The 14,057-nt window shown below is 50.5% G+C and overlaps 2 protein-coding genes across 3 annotated transcripts; one reads left to right on the forward strand and one right to left on the reverse strand.

The window, feature by feature from the left end:
• The first annotated feature begins 18 nt into the window (after positions 1-18).
• Positions 19-14,044, forward strand: LOC108842309 (putative BTB/POZ domain-containing protein At5g13600). The gene is made up of 4 exons (XM_018615179.2): positions 19-202; positions 282-351; positions 435-1,595; positions 13,488-14,044. Exons 1-4 carry the CDS (start codon positions 144-146, stop codon positions 13,923-13,925), a joined length of 1,728 nt encoding a protein of 575 aa, XP_018470681.2. The 5' UTR covers positions 19-143; the 3' UTR covers positions 13,926-14,044.
• LOC130507961 (meiosis-specific protein ASY2-like) lies at positions 9,164-13,475 on the reverse strand. Of its 2 annotated transcripts, XM_057002883.1 has the most exons (3): positions 11,402-13,475; positions 10,465-11,330; positions 9,164-10,377 (listed from the first exon to the last, which is right to left on the reverse strand). In XM_057002883.1, exons 1-3 carry the CDS (start codon positions 12,450-12,452, stop codon positions 9,325-9,327), a joined length of 2,970 nt encoding a protein of 989 aa, XP_056858863.1. In that variant the 5' UTR covers positions 12,453-13,475; the 3' UTR covers positions 9,164-9,324. The 2 variants fall into 2 exon arrangements, with proteins under 2 accessions (XP_056858863.1, XP_056858862.1); XM_057002882.1 differs by having other exon boundaries at positions 9,164-11,330.
• Positions 14,045-14,057: the final 13 nt, after the last annotated feature.

The following is a 14,057-nucleotide window of genomic DNA, read 5'->3' on the forward strand; positions in this document are numbered from 1 at the left end:
GACAAAGCTTCGTCTGTATCCATCTCTCCACAAGACTCGGTCTCATATTGCAATAATCAAAAAGTGTCCATGAATAATCATTTTGCAATTTCTTTGAGTTGCGGAAGAACCAAAGAGTGAAGTGAAAAAAAGAGAGATAGAAGATGGCTAGCTTGAAAGTGGGTTCCAAATCTGAAGTCTTTCATCTAAGTGGTCACACATGGTCAGTCTTCTTCTACATATTCAGCGGGGTTTAATTATCAAACATAATCTTTCATCTCTTCTTCTTAATCTGTGATCAGGCTTTGCTCAACTGGACTTAAACCGGATGTGATGATCCAAGTCCAAGACCAAACCTTCCGTCTCCATAAGGTATAGTAAACCAAACCTAATAACATTGACTCACACATACCATATCACTTGCCTTTATCTCATGTGTTTTCTTCATCACCAAGTTTCCTTTGTTGTCAAGAAGTGGATACTTTGAAACTCTCTTCAGCACAGCCTCTGAGTCAACTTGTGTTGCTCAGCTTCATGACATTCCCGGTGGACCAGACACATTTTTGCTCGTGGCCAAGTTCTGTTACGGTGCAAGACCTGAGGTCACACCTGAAAACGTGGTGAGTCTCAGATGTGCAGCAGAGTATCTACAAATGAGTGAAAACTATGGAGATGCAAATCTCATCTCCCTCACAGAGAGTTTCCTCAACGAAAACGTTTTCACAAACTGGGATGATTCAATCAAAGCCTTAGAGAGTTGCGAGCAGAAACTGATACCTCTCGCTGAAGAGCTTCACATTGTCACTAGGTGCATTGGTTCTTTAGCCATCAAGGCTTCTTACGCAGAGGATACTGATACATCGTGGAACGGTATAAAAACCAAGTCCACGAGTGGGAACTGGTGGTTCAACGATGTGTCTTCATCCCTCAATATCTCAATGTACAAAAGATTCATCAAAACCGTCGAGTCCAGAGGCGTGAAAGCGGATATAATAGCAGAATCTATTACGCATTACGCGAAACGGAACCTTCCTTTACTTGGTAGTTCTAGGCACTGTGGTTCTTTATCTTCAGAGGAAGGGACTAATCATGGTGGTGATGGCATTTACTACGCTCATGATGATCAAAGAAGTCTCCTCGAAGAAATAGTGAAGCTACTACCGAGCCAAAAGTGTGTTACATCGACAAGTTTCTTGCTTAGGCTTCTTAGAACATCCATGGTTCTGCACGCTAGTGCAATCACTCAAGAGAATCTTGAGAGAAAAATTGGTGTGCAGCTAGATGAAGCTGCTTTAGAGGATTTGCTTATCCCAAACGTGGGATACTCAGCTGAAACACTCTATGATATCGACTCTGTCCAGCGGATTCTTGATCACTTCATGTTAAACTATGATTCTTCTTGTTACAATAACGTTGAGGAGAAACAAATAATGGTAGATTATCATCCTCATAGGCCTATCACAAAGGTTGCTAGTCTTATAGATGGTTACTTAGCAGAGGTGGCTTCTGATGAGAACTTGAAACTGTCAAAGTTTCAAGCACTTGCTGCTTTAGTCCCTGGAGATGCAAGGCCAATGGATGATGGTATCTACCGCTCAATTGATATATACATCAAGGTAACAAACCTTAAGTATATAATCTCAATTTTTATACTCCAAAATGTCATTTTTCGAATTTCAGTATATATATATATATTAATTGTAAAATGCTTTGATCTTTGTAGATATTTTTTTTTTCAAATACTATTGATTAAACAAATATAATTATTAATTAAATACATAAAAAGATTCAATTATTTTCTTAACATATGTATGAAAAAGTCAAAACTACACTCTTTTTTTTTTTGAATATTTGTAAAATTTATTCAAAAAAAACTAACTTTTGTACGTCAAGTGTTTATGCGTTGATAAAAGAGAAATAATATATGTTTTGAGTTATTATGAGTTGCTTCCCAATCAAACTAATCTTTTGAATGCTCTCTCTCTCTCTATATGCATGTATGGTGTTGGGGATGGATTGGCACCATCCACAAGGCCCAGCGAATAGGAGGCCCATTACTACCATTCAAAGGATGACCGGCTCGGAGACGGCTTCTGACGAGCCGCGACTCGGCTCGAGACCTCTATAGCTGAACGACGAGAAGCCGATGGAAACGATCAGGCGGCTCGGGCCGAGCAGTCTTCTCGACTGGGCCTTTAAGCCAAAAGGCCCATAACGAAGGGGACGGATTAGGTCAAAGCCAACCGACCTAGGAGACTATATAAGGAGTTGAGGACAGGAAAGAAAGGCATCACCACATAGACAGACAGACTTGCGGCAAGATTAGGGTTTCCTTTATTCTCTTTGTATCTCGCCGCTCTCTTGTACTTCCGGCTAGGATCTCACCGAGCATCGACTAGCCGGCTTTCTTACTCTTGTACCCTCGTTATTCCGACTCTAATAAAACGTCTCTGTTCATCCCACTCTTGAGTTCTTCTACTTTTTGTTGACCAAACTCACCTTAAACAATTGGCGCCCACCGTGGGGCCGATCAGAGTAACGTTTCTTAGCCTAGTATGACGATTGGTGACTCGAACCCCGGCTCTTCCGGCGAAGCGACCGAGCTTACGCCTCCGCCTCCTCCTCCTCTTCTCTCGTCGGACTTCATGAGCTCCGTGATGGCTCGCCTCGCGCATCAAGAAGAAGTCCAGAAAACGACGAATGAGCAGCTCGCTGCTCTCGTGGCTGCCCTCACTGCTCCCGCTGGACCGACGAACCGTTCCCAGCCCGTCTGCCGGCATCTCTTCCCTCCGACGCCGGCAGAAGACCGCGCTGTGGACGAATCTGACCCTAACGGTCCTCCCGCCGTACACCCTACTCCGACGACAGCAGATCCGACGACGATTCGCGAGATCGCCGAGCTCAAACTCAGCCTTCAGCAAATGAGCTCGCAGATTCACCAAGCGACGAGCGCAGCCCCTCAGATCGACAGCGTCATCGCCTCTACTTCGCGCTCGCCCTTCGCTAGCGAGCTAACCAGGGTCCAGCTCCGCAAGATAGAAAAGCTCCGTCTTCCCGAGTACAAACCCGGAGGCGACCCCGTCGAACACCTGACAGCCTTCAACATAGCTATGGCCAGAGCTCGCCTTTCCGACGAAGAGAAGGACGCAGGATACTGTCAGCTCTTCGTCGAAACACTCAACGAACAAGCGCTAACCTGGTTCTCACAGCTCAGCGAGAACTCGATTCGCAGTTTCAGAGACCTATCAGCCGTTTTCCTCAAGACTTACATCATGTTTACCAAGCGAGCAGCAACCGCTTCCAGCCTGTGGAATATGGCGCAAACAAAAGACCAAAGCCTCAAGGACTACATGGAAAAGTTCAAGACGATCGTATCCCGAGTCGACGTCCCTGATCATATCGCTATCGACGCTTTGATGAACACTCTCCTCGTCAACTCGAAGTTTCGTAAGGACTTGTATTCCAACCCTACGACTTCGCTCCCCGACGCTATTGCCCGGTCTCACAATTTCATCCGAATGGAAGAAGATACCAAGGCAATAATTCGGAAGCAGAACGCTGCCAAGCCGGTTGCAGCCAAAAGTGCGGGTGCTCGGCCAGAGCCGCGCCAGCACGCACCAGCTGATAGCGGCGGCAAAAAAGGAGGTCTCCTTTACGTCGTGGACGCGAACAACGCCCCTGTCTCAACCATGGTCATGCACGATAAAAAGTGGAATGTTTATCAGCGAGAGACCGACTCTCCAGATGCGTCTCCCAGTACCCCGGGTGCTGGTGTCGTGGCTAAAGTCGAGTCGGCTCCAGGACCGACCAGAACTCCCATCGATCTCACGAAGCATTGCAAGTATCACGACGTGAAGGGACACGACACGACTGAGTGCAAGTCTCTCTACGCCCAGTTCCTCTCCTCGATCGAAAGCGGCGATTACAAGATCCAGCCGCCAAAACCCAAACCAAAAGGGGAAAACAGCTGGAGCAGAAACAAAGACAAGAAGGCTCAGCGCAAATCGCAAGGCAAAAACCGTAAAAACGACAAACGATCGAAGGACGCTGAGAAGGTCGCCCGGGAAACCGACGATGATGACGACTCGGCGGACGACGATCAGCCTGCCAACCGCCAGCGCATTGAAGTAATCCGCGTCCAACCTCAAGGAAAGAACGAACCAGGATCCTCGTCGGACGAGGACAACGATACGGAGACCCCAGACGACACTACGGATCTTCGGTCCCTCCTCAATCAAAAGTTTCGATCCACTACCGAGGAAACGCCAGTCTCCTCCGATCTCCGCCGACAGATCGACTCGAATCGCGCCGCGAAAGCTTCGGCACAAGAATCCTCCCAAAGGCAGTGCGCCGACAAGCCGAACTGCGATTTGCGAGACAAACTCAACGCGAAGATCGGCGACCTGCGGACAACCCTTAACCGCAAGAAAAGGGATACTGTCGAAACGAGTAACGACCTTCGCGATGTGCTCCGCGCGAAGCGAGCACAAACTCGTCCCCGGATAAACGTCATTATGGGTGGATCACCTCCCTGCGGCGATTCAGTTAGAGCAGTCAAAGACCACCGAAGGCAAGCAACTACTTCCCAACGATGGCCCCAGAAGCAAGTAGACGATCAGCCGATTACCTTTTCGTCTGACGATACACTCGGCGTGCACCTCCCTCACAACGATCCTTTGCTCGTCGTGCTCGGTGTCGACAAGTACGACGTCACAAAAGTACTTATCGATACCGGGAGCTCGGTCGATATCATCTTTCGCGAAACCCTCGTAAAGATGGGAATTGACCTCAATGACGTCAAGCCTTCTACTCGGACCCTGACAGGGTTCAACGGCTCGTCAGAGGTAATCGCGGGCACGATCCGCCTCTCGGTTCACGCATGCGGAGTCACTCGGACGGTCAAATTTTCTGTGGTCGGCTCCAAAGCCCCTTACCACGTTATACTCGGCACCCCATGGCTGCATTCAATGCGAGCAATCGCATCGACGTATCATCAGTGTGTTAAGTTCCCAGGATCAGACGGGTCGATCAAAACTCTGAAGGGTGATCAGCAAGCCGCGCGGGATCTCCTGATCGCCACGGTTAAAATCCAGCGCTCCCAGTCACTTGTCAACTCGGTCTCTCCTCCCGCGAGCAAAGTCTGCCCGCAAAAGGAAGAAGTTCTCGAAGTACCAGTTGACGAGTCGGACCCGAGCAAATCAGTCCGAGTAGGCGCATTCCTACCCGACGAAATGCAGCAGAAGATCCTCGAGTTCCTTAAGCAAAACCTGTCCACGTTCGCCTGGACGATGTCTGATATGAAGGGAATCGACCCGGCTATCACAACCCACGAACTCAATGTTGATCCCAACTTCAAACCCATCCGGCAGAAAAGAAGAAAGTTGGGACCAGAGCGATCCAAAGCAGTCGCAGAGGAAGTCGAGCGTTTACTCGGTGCCGGTTCAATCACTGAAGTTCGTTACCCGGAATGGCTAGCCAACCCGGTGGTCGTCAAGAAGAAGAACGGTAAATGGCGCGTCTGCGTCGACTTTACCGACCTCAACAAAGCATGTCCTAAGGACAGCTACCCGTTGCCTAGCATCGATCGCTTAGTCGAATCGACGGCCGGTAACGAGATGTTGACGTTCATGGACGCCTTCTCGGGCTATAACCAGATCCTGATGCACCCAGACGACCGGGAGAAAACTGCTTTTATCACCGATCGGGGAACCTACTGCTATAAGGTGATGCCATTCGGATTAAAAAATGCTGGAGCAACCTACCAGCGGCTTGTCAACCGAATGTTCGCCGAGCAGCTTGGGAAGACAATGGAAGTCTATATCGACGACATGCTCGTCAAATCGCTCCGAGCCGACGACCACCTAACTCACCTGAAGGAATGCTTCGCCATCTTAAACAAGTACGGGATGAAGTTGAATCCCGCAAAGTGCACGTTTGGCGTCTCCTCGGGCGAATTCCTTGGTTACATCGTCACGCAACGGGGAATAGAGGCTAACCCGAAACAGATCTCAGCAGTCCTGAACCTCCCCAGTCCGAGAAACTGCCGCGAAGTTCAAAGACTAACAGGACGCATCGCCGCCCTTAATCGCTTTATCTCCCGATCTACCGACAAATGTCTTCCCTTCTATGATCTCCTCCGAGGGAACAAGAAGTTCATCTGGGATGATAAATGCGAGGACGCGTTCGTCCAACTCAAGCAATACCTAACGACTCCTCCCGTCTTGGCCAAGCCAGACGTAGGAGACGTTTTGTCTCTCTATATCGCTGTCTCCTCGGCAGCCGTCAGCAGTGTCCTGATCAAGGAGGACCGTGGCGAGCAGCGTCCGATTTTTTACACTAGCAGACGCATGACCGGCCCGGAGACCAGATACCCAACCCTTGAGAAGCTGGCTCTGGCCGTCGTCGACTCCGCGAGGAAATTACGACCCTACTTCCAGTCACACTCTATCGAAGTTCTGACCGACCAACCGCTCCGCACCGTCCTGCAAAATCCCAACAGAGCCGGCCGGCTGACCAAGTGGGCAATCGAACTGAGTGAACTCGACATTACGTACAAATGTCGAACAGCCGCCAAATCTCAAGTCCTCGCCGACTTCCTTGTCGAGCTCACGCCAGATCTTGCACAAGACCTCGATGTCCCGAGTCCCAATTGGATTCTTCATGTCGACGGATCATCGACGAGCAAAGGATCCGGTGCTGGAGTCCAGCTTCAATCGCCAACAGGAGAACTCATCCGCCAGTCTTTCAGCTTCGGCTTCCCGGCCTCTAACAACGAGGCAGAGTATGAATCGTTGATCGCCGGTCTTCGTCTCGCCCGAGCCGTCAAAGCCAAACGCTTGAGTGCTTATTGCGACTCGCAGCTCGTCGCTAGCCAGTTTAGCGGCGACTACGATGCTCGCAATGATAGAATGGATGCGTATCTCCGAGTGGTTCAGGAGCTCGCTAGGGAATTCGATTTCTTCGAACTCACCAAGGTTCCCCGCGGAGAGAACGTTTGCGCCGATGCCTTAGCCGCACTCGGGAGCAAACTCCACGATCAGGTCAAAAGGACGATACCCATACAGCGGATCGATCGACCGAGCATCGATTCTTCCTCCGACGACAGCTCTCCCATCACCCCAATCTTTGCGACAACTCGACGATCCACCACCGATCAAACCGAAACTGAGATGCCGGATCAAGCCGACACCGAGATGACCGATCGTGACGATACCCCAGTCGATTGGCGAGCCGAGTTCCTAGATTATCTCGTACGAGAAAGACTGCCGAACGATAAGTGGGCAGCGCGACGCCTGAAGAGACGCAGCGCCCATTACGTCGTCATGAACGACGAACTCCACCGAGTGACCGCGAATAAGGTTCTCTTAAAGTGCATCCAGGGCGATGAAGTACGCCGAGTAATGGCTGAAACTCACGACGGAGCAGGAGGAAACCACTCGGGAGGCCGAGCACTCGCCCTTAAGGTTCGAAGCTTGGGATTCTTTTGGCCGTCTATGAACACTGACTGCGAGGCATACGCTCGTCGGTGCGACAAATGCCAGCGTCACGCTCCGAGCATCCACAGTCCCACTGAGCTGTTGCGGACATCTGCTGCCCCTTATCCGTTCATGAGGTGGGGGATGGACATCATCGGGCCAATGCCGACCTCGCGCCAACGTCGTTTCATCCTGGTCCTCACTGATTACTTCACCAAATGGATTGAAGCCGAAGCGTTCTCTCAGGTGACGGACAAGGAAGTCCGCACCTTCGTCTGGAAGAACATCATTTGCCGTCACGGTTTGCCGTACGAGATCATAACGGACAATGGCTCTCAGTTCATGTCCGGAAACTTCAAAGAGTTCTGCAACAAGTGGAATATCCGTCTAAGCCCTTCGACTCCTCGTTACCCGCAAGGAAACGGACAGGCGGAATCTTCCAACAAGATTATCATCGATGGTATCAAGAAGCGACTCGACCTAAAGAAAGGCCATTGGGCCGACGAGCTGGACGGCGTCCTCTGGTCGCACCGAACGACTCCTCGCGGTGCGACCAAATCCACCCCTTTCTCTCTTGCTTACGGGATGGAAGCAATGGCCCCCGCCGAAGTTAACGTGACAAGTCTTCGGCGCGCCAAGATGCCGCAGTTCGTCGAGCTTAATCAAGATATGCTCCTCGATGCCCTCGATGAACTCGAGGAAAAACGAGATCAAGCGCTTCTTCGGATCCAAAATTACCAGAACCAGATCGAGAGCTACTATAATAAGAAGGTAAAAGCGCGCCCTCTCGAGCTCGGCGATCTCGTCCTCCGAAAAGTCTTCGACAACACAAAGGAGCTCAACGCTGGCAAGCTAGGGACCAATTGGGAAGGACCTTACAAGATCACCCGAGTCGTTCGACCAGGCGTCTACCGACTCGAGACTTCCCGCGGAGAGGCAGTTCCACGAGCCTGGAACTCTATGCATCTTCGCCTCTTCTACCAATAGATTCGTCTCATCTTTTTCTCCGAGCGAATGACCAACAGGTCACTGTTCGCAAAAAAAAAAAAAAAAAAAAAAAAAAAAAAAAAAAAAAAAAAAAACCGAGTAGATGCACCTAACCGTCACTTCTACTCGTCCGAGTGAATGCGCTACTACAGCCACTTTCACTCGGTCAAACGAACTACGAAAGGCTTGATCCTCATCCGAGGTACGTAGGCATCCCTTCACAGGGTCCAGCCCCAACCAAAACAAAGTCCAAACTTTTTCGCGAAAGAATGACGAACAGTCACTTTCTAGTAAACGATGCCAACCCCTTTTTCAAGCGGCGTACGAGCACTCGCCCAAAATCAATCGATTGGGTCTTGATCAGACGTCAGTCGAAGGGAATAACAGCCTTGCGTCACCTGTGCGTCACGCATTGACCGGCTACCCGATGGAAATTCTAGACCAAGTCTAACCGAAGAACGACGGTTTGGCCGACCAACGGTTCTCTCGGTTACTGCAATGCGTCTCGGAACCTTTTCCTCGGTAATTCAATAGAACGATTAGAGATTCTCTTTGTAATCGCTTGATCAACCACTTGTAAAAGTTTAGTTGAATAAAGAAGATTCGAACGAGCAACCGCCTCTAATTTCCTGTTCTATCTGAAAAATTGGGAACTCGCTGGCAAACGCGAGTAGCCGCTCGAATGAATCCTTTCTCGGTTAAAAACAAAAACGATTTACATATTTCTAAGTGGAAACGACTTACTGAAATATATAATAAAAATTCATAAAAGGTCTGAAGAAAAAGCAAGGCAGTAGTTCATACAACAAAAGGCCTTAGCCGAGAAAAGGAAATAGTTTTAAAGGCACAAGCGCCAAAAGTCAGATACAACAAACATCAAATACTAATCCAAGGCAGGAAGATCCTCCTCGGGATGTTCTTCGCTCGCGCCAGAGTCCGCCCCCTCGAGATGTCCTTCACTCGCGCCAGAATCCGCATCCTCGAATGACGGCGAGTCGGAGATATTGACCGGCGTGTTGGAGATCGGTTCGTCGGGAGCTGACTTGTTCGTCTCCTCAGCCACGGAAGGGTCCTTAAGGGCAACTTCTTGACCCGGGAGAACAGCATCAGGGCGAGCTGGCGACTGAACGGTGTCGAGAAGGCTCTTCGACGGCTCTTCGGATCGATCCCCTGGTGCTCTGAGGGGAGTGCGAAGCGTCTTGGCGGCCTCGGAGTCGAGCAAGTCCATGTTCGACCCAAATTTGTCGATTTTATCCATCATCTCCTGGATAACGAACCTCGACTCGAGCACGAGAGGAGATAAAGAAAGGTCCTTCTCGAGAAGATCATCTACGATCAAACGCTTCACCTCCGCATCATAATGCCTCTCTTGCCCGGCGTAGATATCAATATCTCCCTGAGAGATGTTTTTACCTGCCGCTTTCATCCCTTCAAGGCAACGTCTCATCCCCCGAGCCTGGCCGAGCATGCATCTCGCATCCTCAAAGTTATCACGACGGGACTCCCGATCCTGGATCCTCTGGAAGCGAACGGCGGCTTTCCCATGCATCGCCGCCATTACTCGGATCCGTTCGTGAGTAACCTCATAGCGGCGCGACTCTCGGAGACGATCCATCTCCTTGGAATGCTCTAAGGCAGCAGCCGCCTTCTCTTCCTCGAGGGTCTTCTTCTCGTTTGCCAGCTTGGTTTTCTCTTTCTCGAGCGCTTTAACCAACTCCCGGGCTCGCTTCAGCTCCTTGTTCATAGCCGCCTCTTTCTGGGAGAGTTCATCCCTCATGGCCGCTTCTGCAATAACCGCTTCGTCCTTCTTCTTCAGCATGACCTCTAAGGCGACAGTCGCCTCCTTGGTGTTGCGCCGTTGCCTATCAATCACACCATAGGTCCTCTTCAGCTCTTTGTCGTATATGCGGACGACCTCGTTCCAGTCACCTTGGCTCTGCAACACATCAAAGAAAGAGTTGGGATAGGACGACCAAATGAGAAGAAAGACGAGAAACGAATGCGATGCAGAAACTATACTTACCTTAACCGAGGAACCGGCAGCAGCGGTGTACTCGTCTTGGAAAACTAAGTCCTTGACGAGTGGGAGATGCTCCCTACTTCCCCGGACTTGGCGGACGAAACGAGCGCAATCTCTCTCGTTACAAACGAGAGGAGTGTCCCGCTTGAAAATGAAGTCCACTTTATCCGGGCAAAACCCCTGCAGGTTCTTCGGCACAGCCTTACCCTCCTGAGCCTTCGGAGAGGACCTGTTCGATCCCCGGGCATCTTCACGAACCGCCGCCTTGGGGAGGGAAACGGCAGTAGTCGGAGCCTCCACGGTTTCCTTCTCCGTATTGGGCGCTATCTCGTGCCCCGAGGATTCGCCGGCACTCTTCTTATTATTCTTTTTCGACTTCTTCTTCACCTTAGAAGAAGTCCCCTGAAGACCACCATCGAGAGACGGATCCGGGAGAACGTCATCTCGAGAATTGTTGCTAGGCTCCAAGGCCTGGAGCTCACCTCTCTCCACAGAGGAAGGCCGAACCTCAACGGGATCCTTGCGCGCCCGCTTCTTCTCCGATCCGGCGCCCCCACCGGTGGAAGTCTCCTCGGCTTGCTTCTCCTCGGAAGAAACGCCTTCCCTCTCCTTCCTCTTGCTCCCCGACTTTCTCACGAGCTGAGCCCCGTCCGACTCAGTCGCTCTCGGCTCCCCGGGATCAGAGGAGTTTGCGTTAGAGCTTTGGTCCGGTTCCACGAACCCGAGTTGCTTCCCAACCACCAAACTTAGATCCGGCAATTCCCTCATAGCTCTGGCTCGGTTAATTTCAATCTGCTCGGCTTTGGTGAACAAGTTGATTCTCTTCGACTTTTTGGTGATGAGAGGAACGGTGTCCGAACGCCAAACCTCTGCAAAGACAAAAGAAAGCGACTTAGGATCCCTGAGGAAACCGAGCAAAAGAAGAGAAAGAGAAACTTACGCCGCTTGATCCGATCAATCGACCTACGAATCCTCCTGTACGAGAAGTTCTCCCAAAAATCCTGTTTCTGGGACGCGATAATCCGAGCACTCTCCAAGAAATCTTCCTCGTACTCCGCGGTATTCGAGTGAGGAACTGTCAAAACAAGAGAAAAAGAGATGGTCAGGAGTCTGAAACAGTAAAAGATTAAAGAACATTCAATACCAAATTCATTGTTCCAAAGAACACGGTAACCGGTCTTCAGCGGCTCCTCGAAAGCCGAGCGATCGGACTTAACATAGAAGTACGATCGCTGCCAGTCGTTCGTCTTGGTCGGATAGCCCGTTACCACATTATAGTTCGGGCGTATCTTCAGTGATAACAGGCCTCGATTAATCTTCACCGAGACCAGCTCCTCAAATGCTCGGACGCTGAGAGCAGCGCCAGCTTCCGCCCCAATCACCATCAGCGCAACTGCTAGACGCCAAGCGCCATTCAAGAATTGGCTCAAAGCGACTCCTCGGCGCATCGTGTAGGCGGTGACGAGTCGAGGAATCGGAAACCATAGTTTCGTGTCCTTTTCGAAGTACGACTCGTATACGCACTGATACCCCTTCGGGGGGGACCACGGCCTTTGGGTCTTTGACGGGATTATGAATGTAACTCCGGTCGCCTTGCCTCTCTTCAGCAGCTTCGTCACCGACTCGAATGTGGATCGCGTCGGTAAAACGTTCCTCCAGTCTTGCCCCTCAACTACAGGGGGACGAGCTCGCGACGGATCGAGTCGGCGCTGCTCCTCGAAAATATTTCCCGGGTAGAAGCAGTAGGGAGTCATCCCGTCGTCAGGAGAGCCATCGCCTCCGTCATCGTCTGCGCGAGATTGAACCATCGCTACCGAGACGAGCATACGCTGCTCTCGGGTCATGTTCTCGGTATCCATCATCGCCTCGCGATGAGCCTCCTCTACGCTATCGCCGGATCCGCGAACCCTCTCCAGATCACTATCGGGACCAGTGGTGCTCGAAATCATCTTTCCCTTTTGTTCTCGAGAAAGTTGTTTGCTCGTCGACATATCGAGTAGAGGAACTAAAACAGAGAGCAAAAGCTAGAGAGATAAGGAGTAGAGAGAGAAAGTACCTGATAAACTGAGAGAAGAATGAGAGAGATCTCGAGAGAGACCTCTTATTTATAGAGAGAGTGAAGGCGCCTCCCACGAGGTGCCATCATTAGCCCTAAGCGGGCCTAATTGGGCCTGTCGGCGGGCTCGCGCGTCACACTCAGACGCGACCTTTCGGATTCCCGACAAAAAACCCTAGCGACGTTTCAGCTTCTCGATCGAAAACCGGTGATGGTTCGCTGTCACATCAAAAACCGGCACAGTCGATTCATCGGTTTAGAGGAGTTCATCTGAGGCATCGAGCGTACGATAGGTCGGTTGTTCGTTCGGGAACATCCGGAACTCTTTCCGCCGGCGGTTCCTCGGTTAAATCAAAGGAACCGACTATCAAACCTCCTATTCTTCGAGCCCTAACTCACTAATTCGCTGCGACCAGCTGCTCGACAACGAACTAGGGGGGGACTTACTGTTGGGGATGGATTGGCACCATCCACAAGGCCCAGCGAATAGGAGGCCCATTACTACCATTCAAAGGATGACCGGCTCGGAGACGGCTTCTGACGAGCCGCGACTCGGCTCGAGACCTCTATAGCTGAACGACGAGAAGCCGATGGAAACGATCAGGCGGCTCGGGCCGAGCAGTCTTCTCGACTGGGCCTTTAAGCCAAAAGGCCCATAACGAAGGGGACGGATTAGGTCAAAGCCAACCGACCTAGGAGACTATATAAGGAGTTGAGGACAGGAAAGAAAGGCATCACCACATAGACAGACAGACTTGCGGCAAGATTAGGGTTTCCTTTATTCTCTTTGTATCTCGCCGCTCTCTTGTACTTCCGGCTAGGATCTCACCGAGCATCGACTAGCCGGCTTTCTTACTCTTGTACCCTCGTTATTCCGACTCTAATAAAACGTCTCTGTTCATCCCACTCTTGAGTTCTTCTACTTTTTGTTGACCAAACTCACCTTAAACATATGGTTTTGGAGCAACAGGCTCATCCATGGCTAACAGAGTCGGAGAGAGAGCAACTGTGTTTGCTAATGAACTGCCAGAAACTGTCACTGGAGGCATGCACACACGCAGCACAAAACGAGCGTCTACCTTTGCGAGTCATAGTACAAGTCTTGTTCATTGAACAGATGCGGCTTCGGACATCTATAGCAGGATGGTTCATTGACACGGACAGCAACACTGACGACGACACAAGAAGCAAGGATCATGCACGCGAGGGACACAACGGAAATGCAAATATGGTGATGATGATGAATGGGATGAAGGAACGTGTTTACGAGCTTGAGAAAGAGTGCACGAGCGTGAAGCAAGACCTTGACAAGCTCGTCAAGACAAAAGAAGGACGTAACTTCTTCTCAAAGTTATTCGGATTGAGGTTTAAAACTAAGACTTCACCGGGAGATATGAAGACGGTGTAAGGAAAAAGAGTTAACACCTAGCTAGTAACGGGAGTTGCATGGTCTTTAGAGACACTTTTGTTTTATTTTGTTCTTGAGTTTTAATATTGGAGACTCTCTGAAATCATACGATAATCTTTCTTTTTTTTTTGA

The sequence above is a fragment of the Raphanus sativus genome, chromosome 2, assembly GCF_000801105.2.
Source record: "Raphanus sativus cultivar WK10039 chromosome 2, ASM80110v3, whole genome shotgun sequence".
NCBI classification, from domain to species: Eukaryota; Viridiplantae; Streptophyta; class Magnoliopsida; order Brassicales; family Brassicaceae; genus Raphanus; species Raphanus sativus.

Coding starts and splice junctions, on each gene's coding strand:
- LOC108842309 (XM_018615179.2), top strand. CDS start 144: ATGGCTAGCTTGAAAGTGGGTTCCAAATCTGAAGTCTTTCATCTAAGT. Junction 203..281: donor CATCTAAGTGGTCACACATG/GTCAGTCTTCTT, acceptor ATCTGTGATCAG/GCTTTGCTCAACTGGACTTA. Junction 352..434: donor AAACCTTCCGTCTCCATAAG/GTATAGTAAACC, acceptor TTCATCACCAAG/TTTCCTTTGTTGTCAAGAAG.
- LOC130507961 (XM_057002882.1), bottom strand. CDS start 12,452: ATGTCGACGAGCAAACAACTTTCTCGAGAACAAAAGGGAAAGATGATT. Junction 11,331..11,401: donor GATTGATCGGATCAAGCGGC/GTAAGTTTCTCT, acceptor TTGTCTTTGCAG/AGGTTTGGCGTTCGGACACC.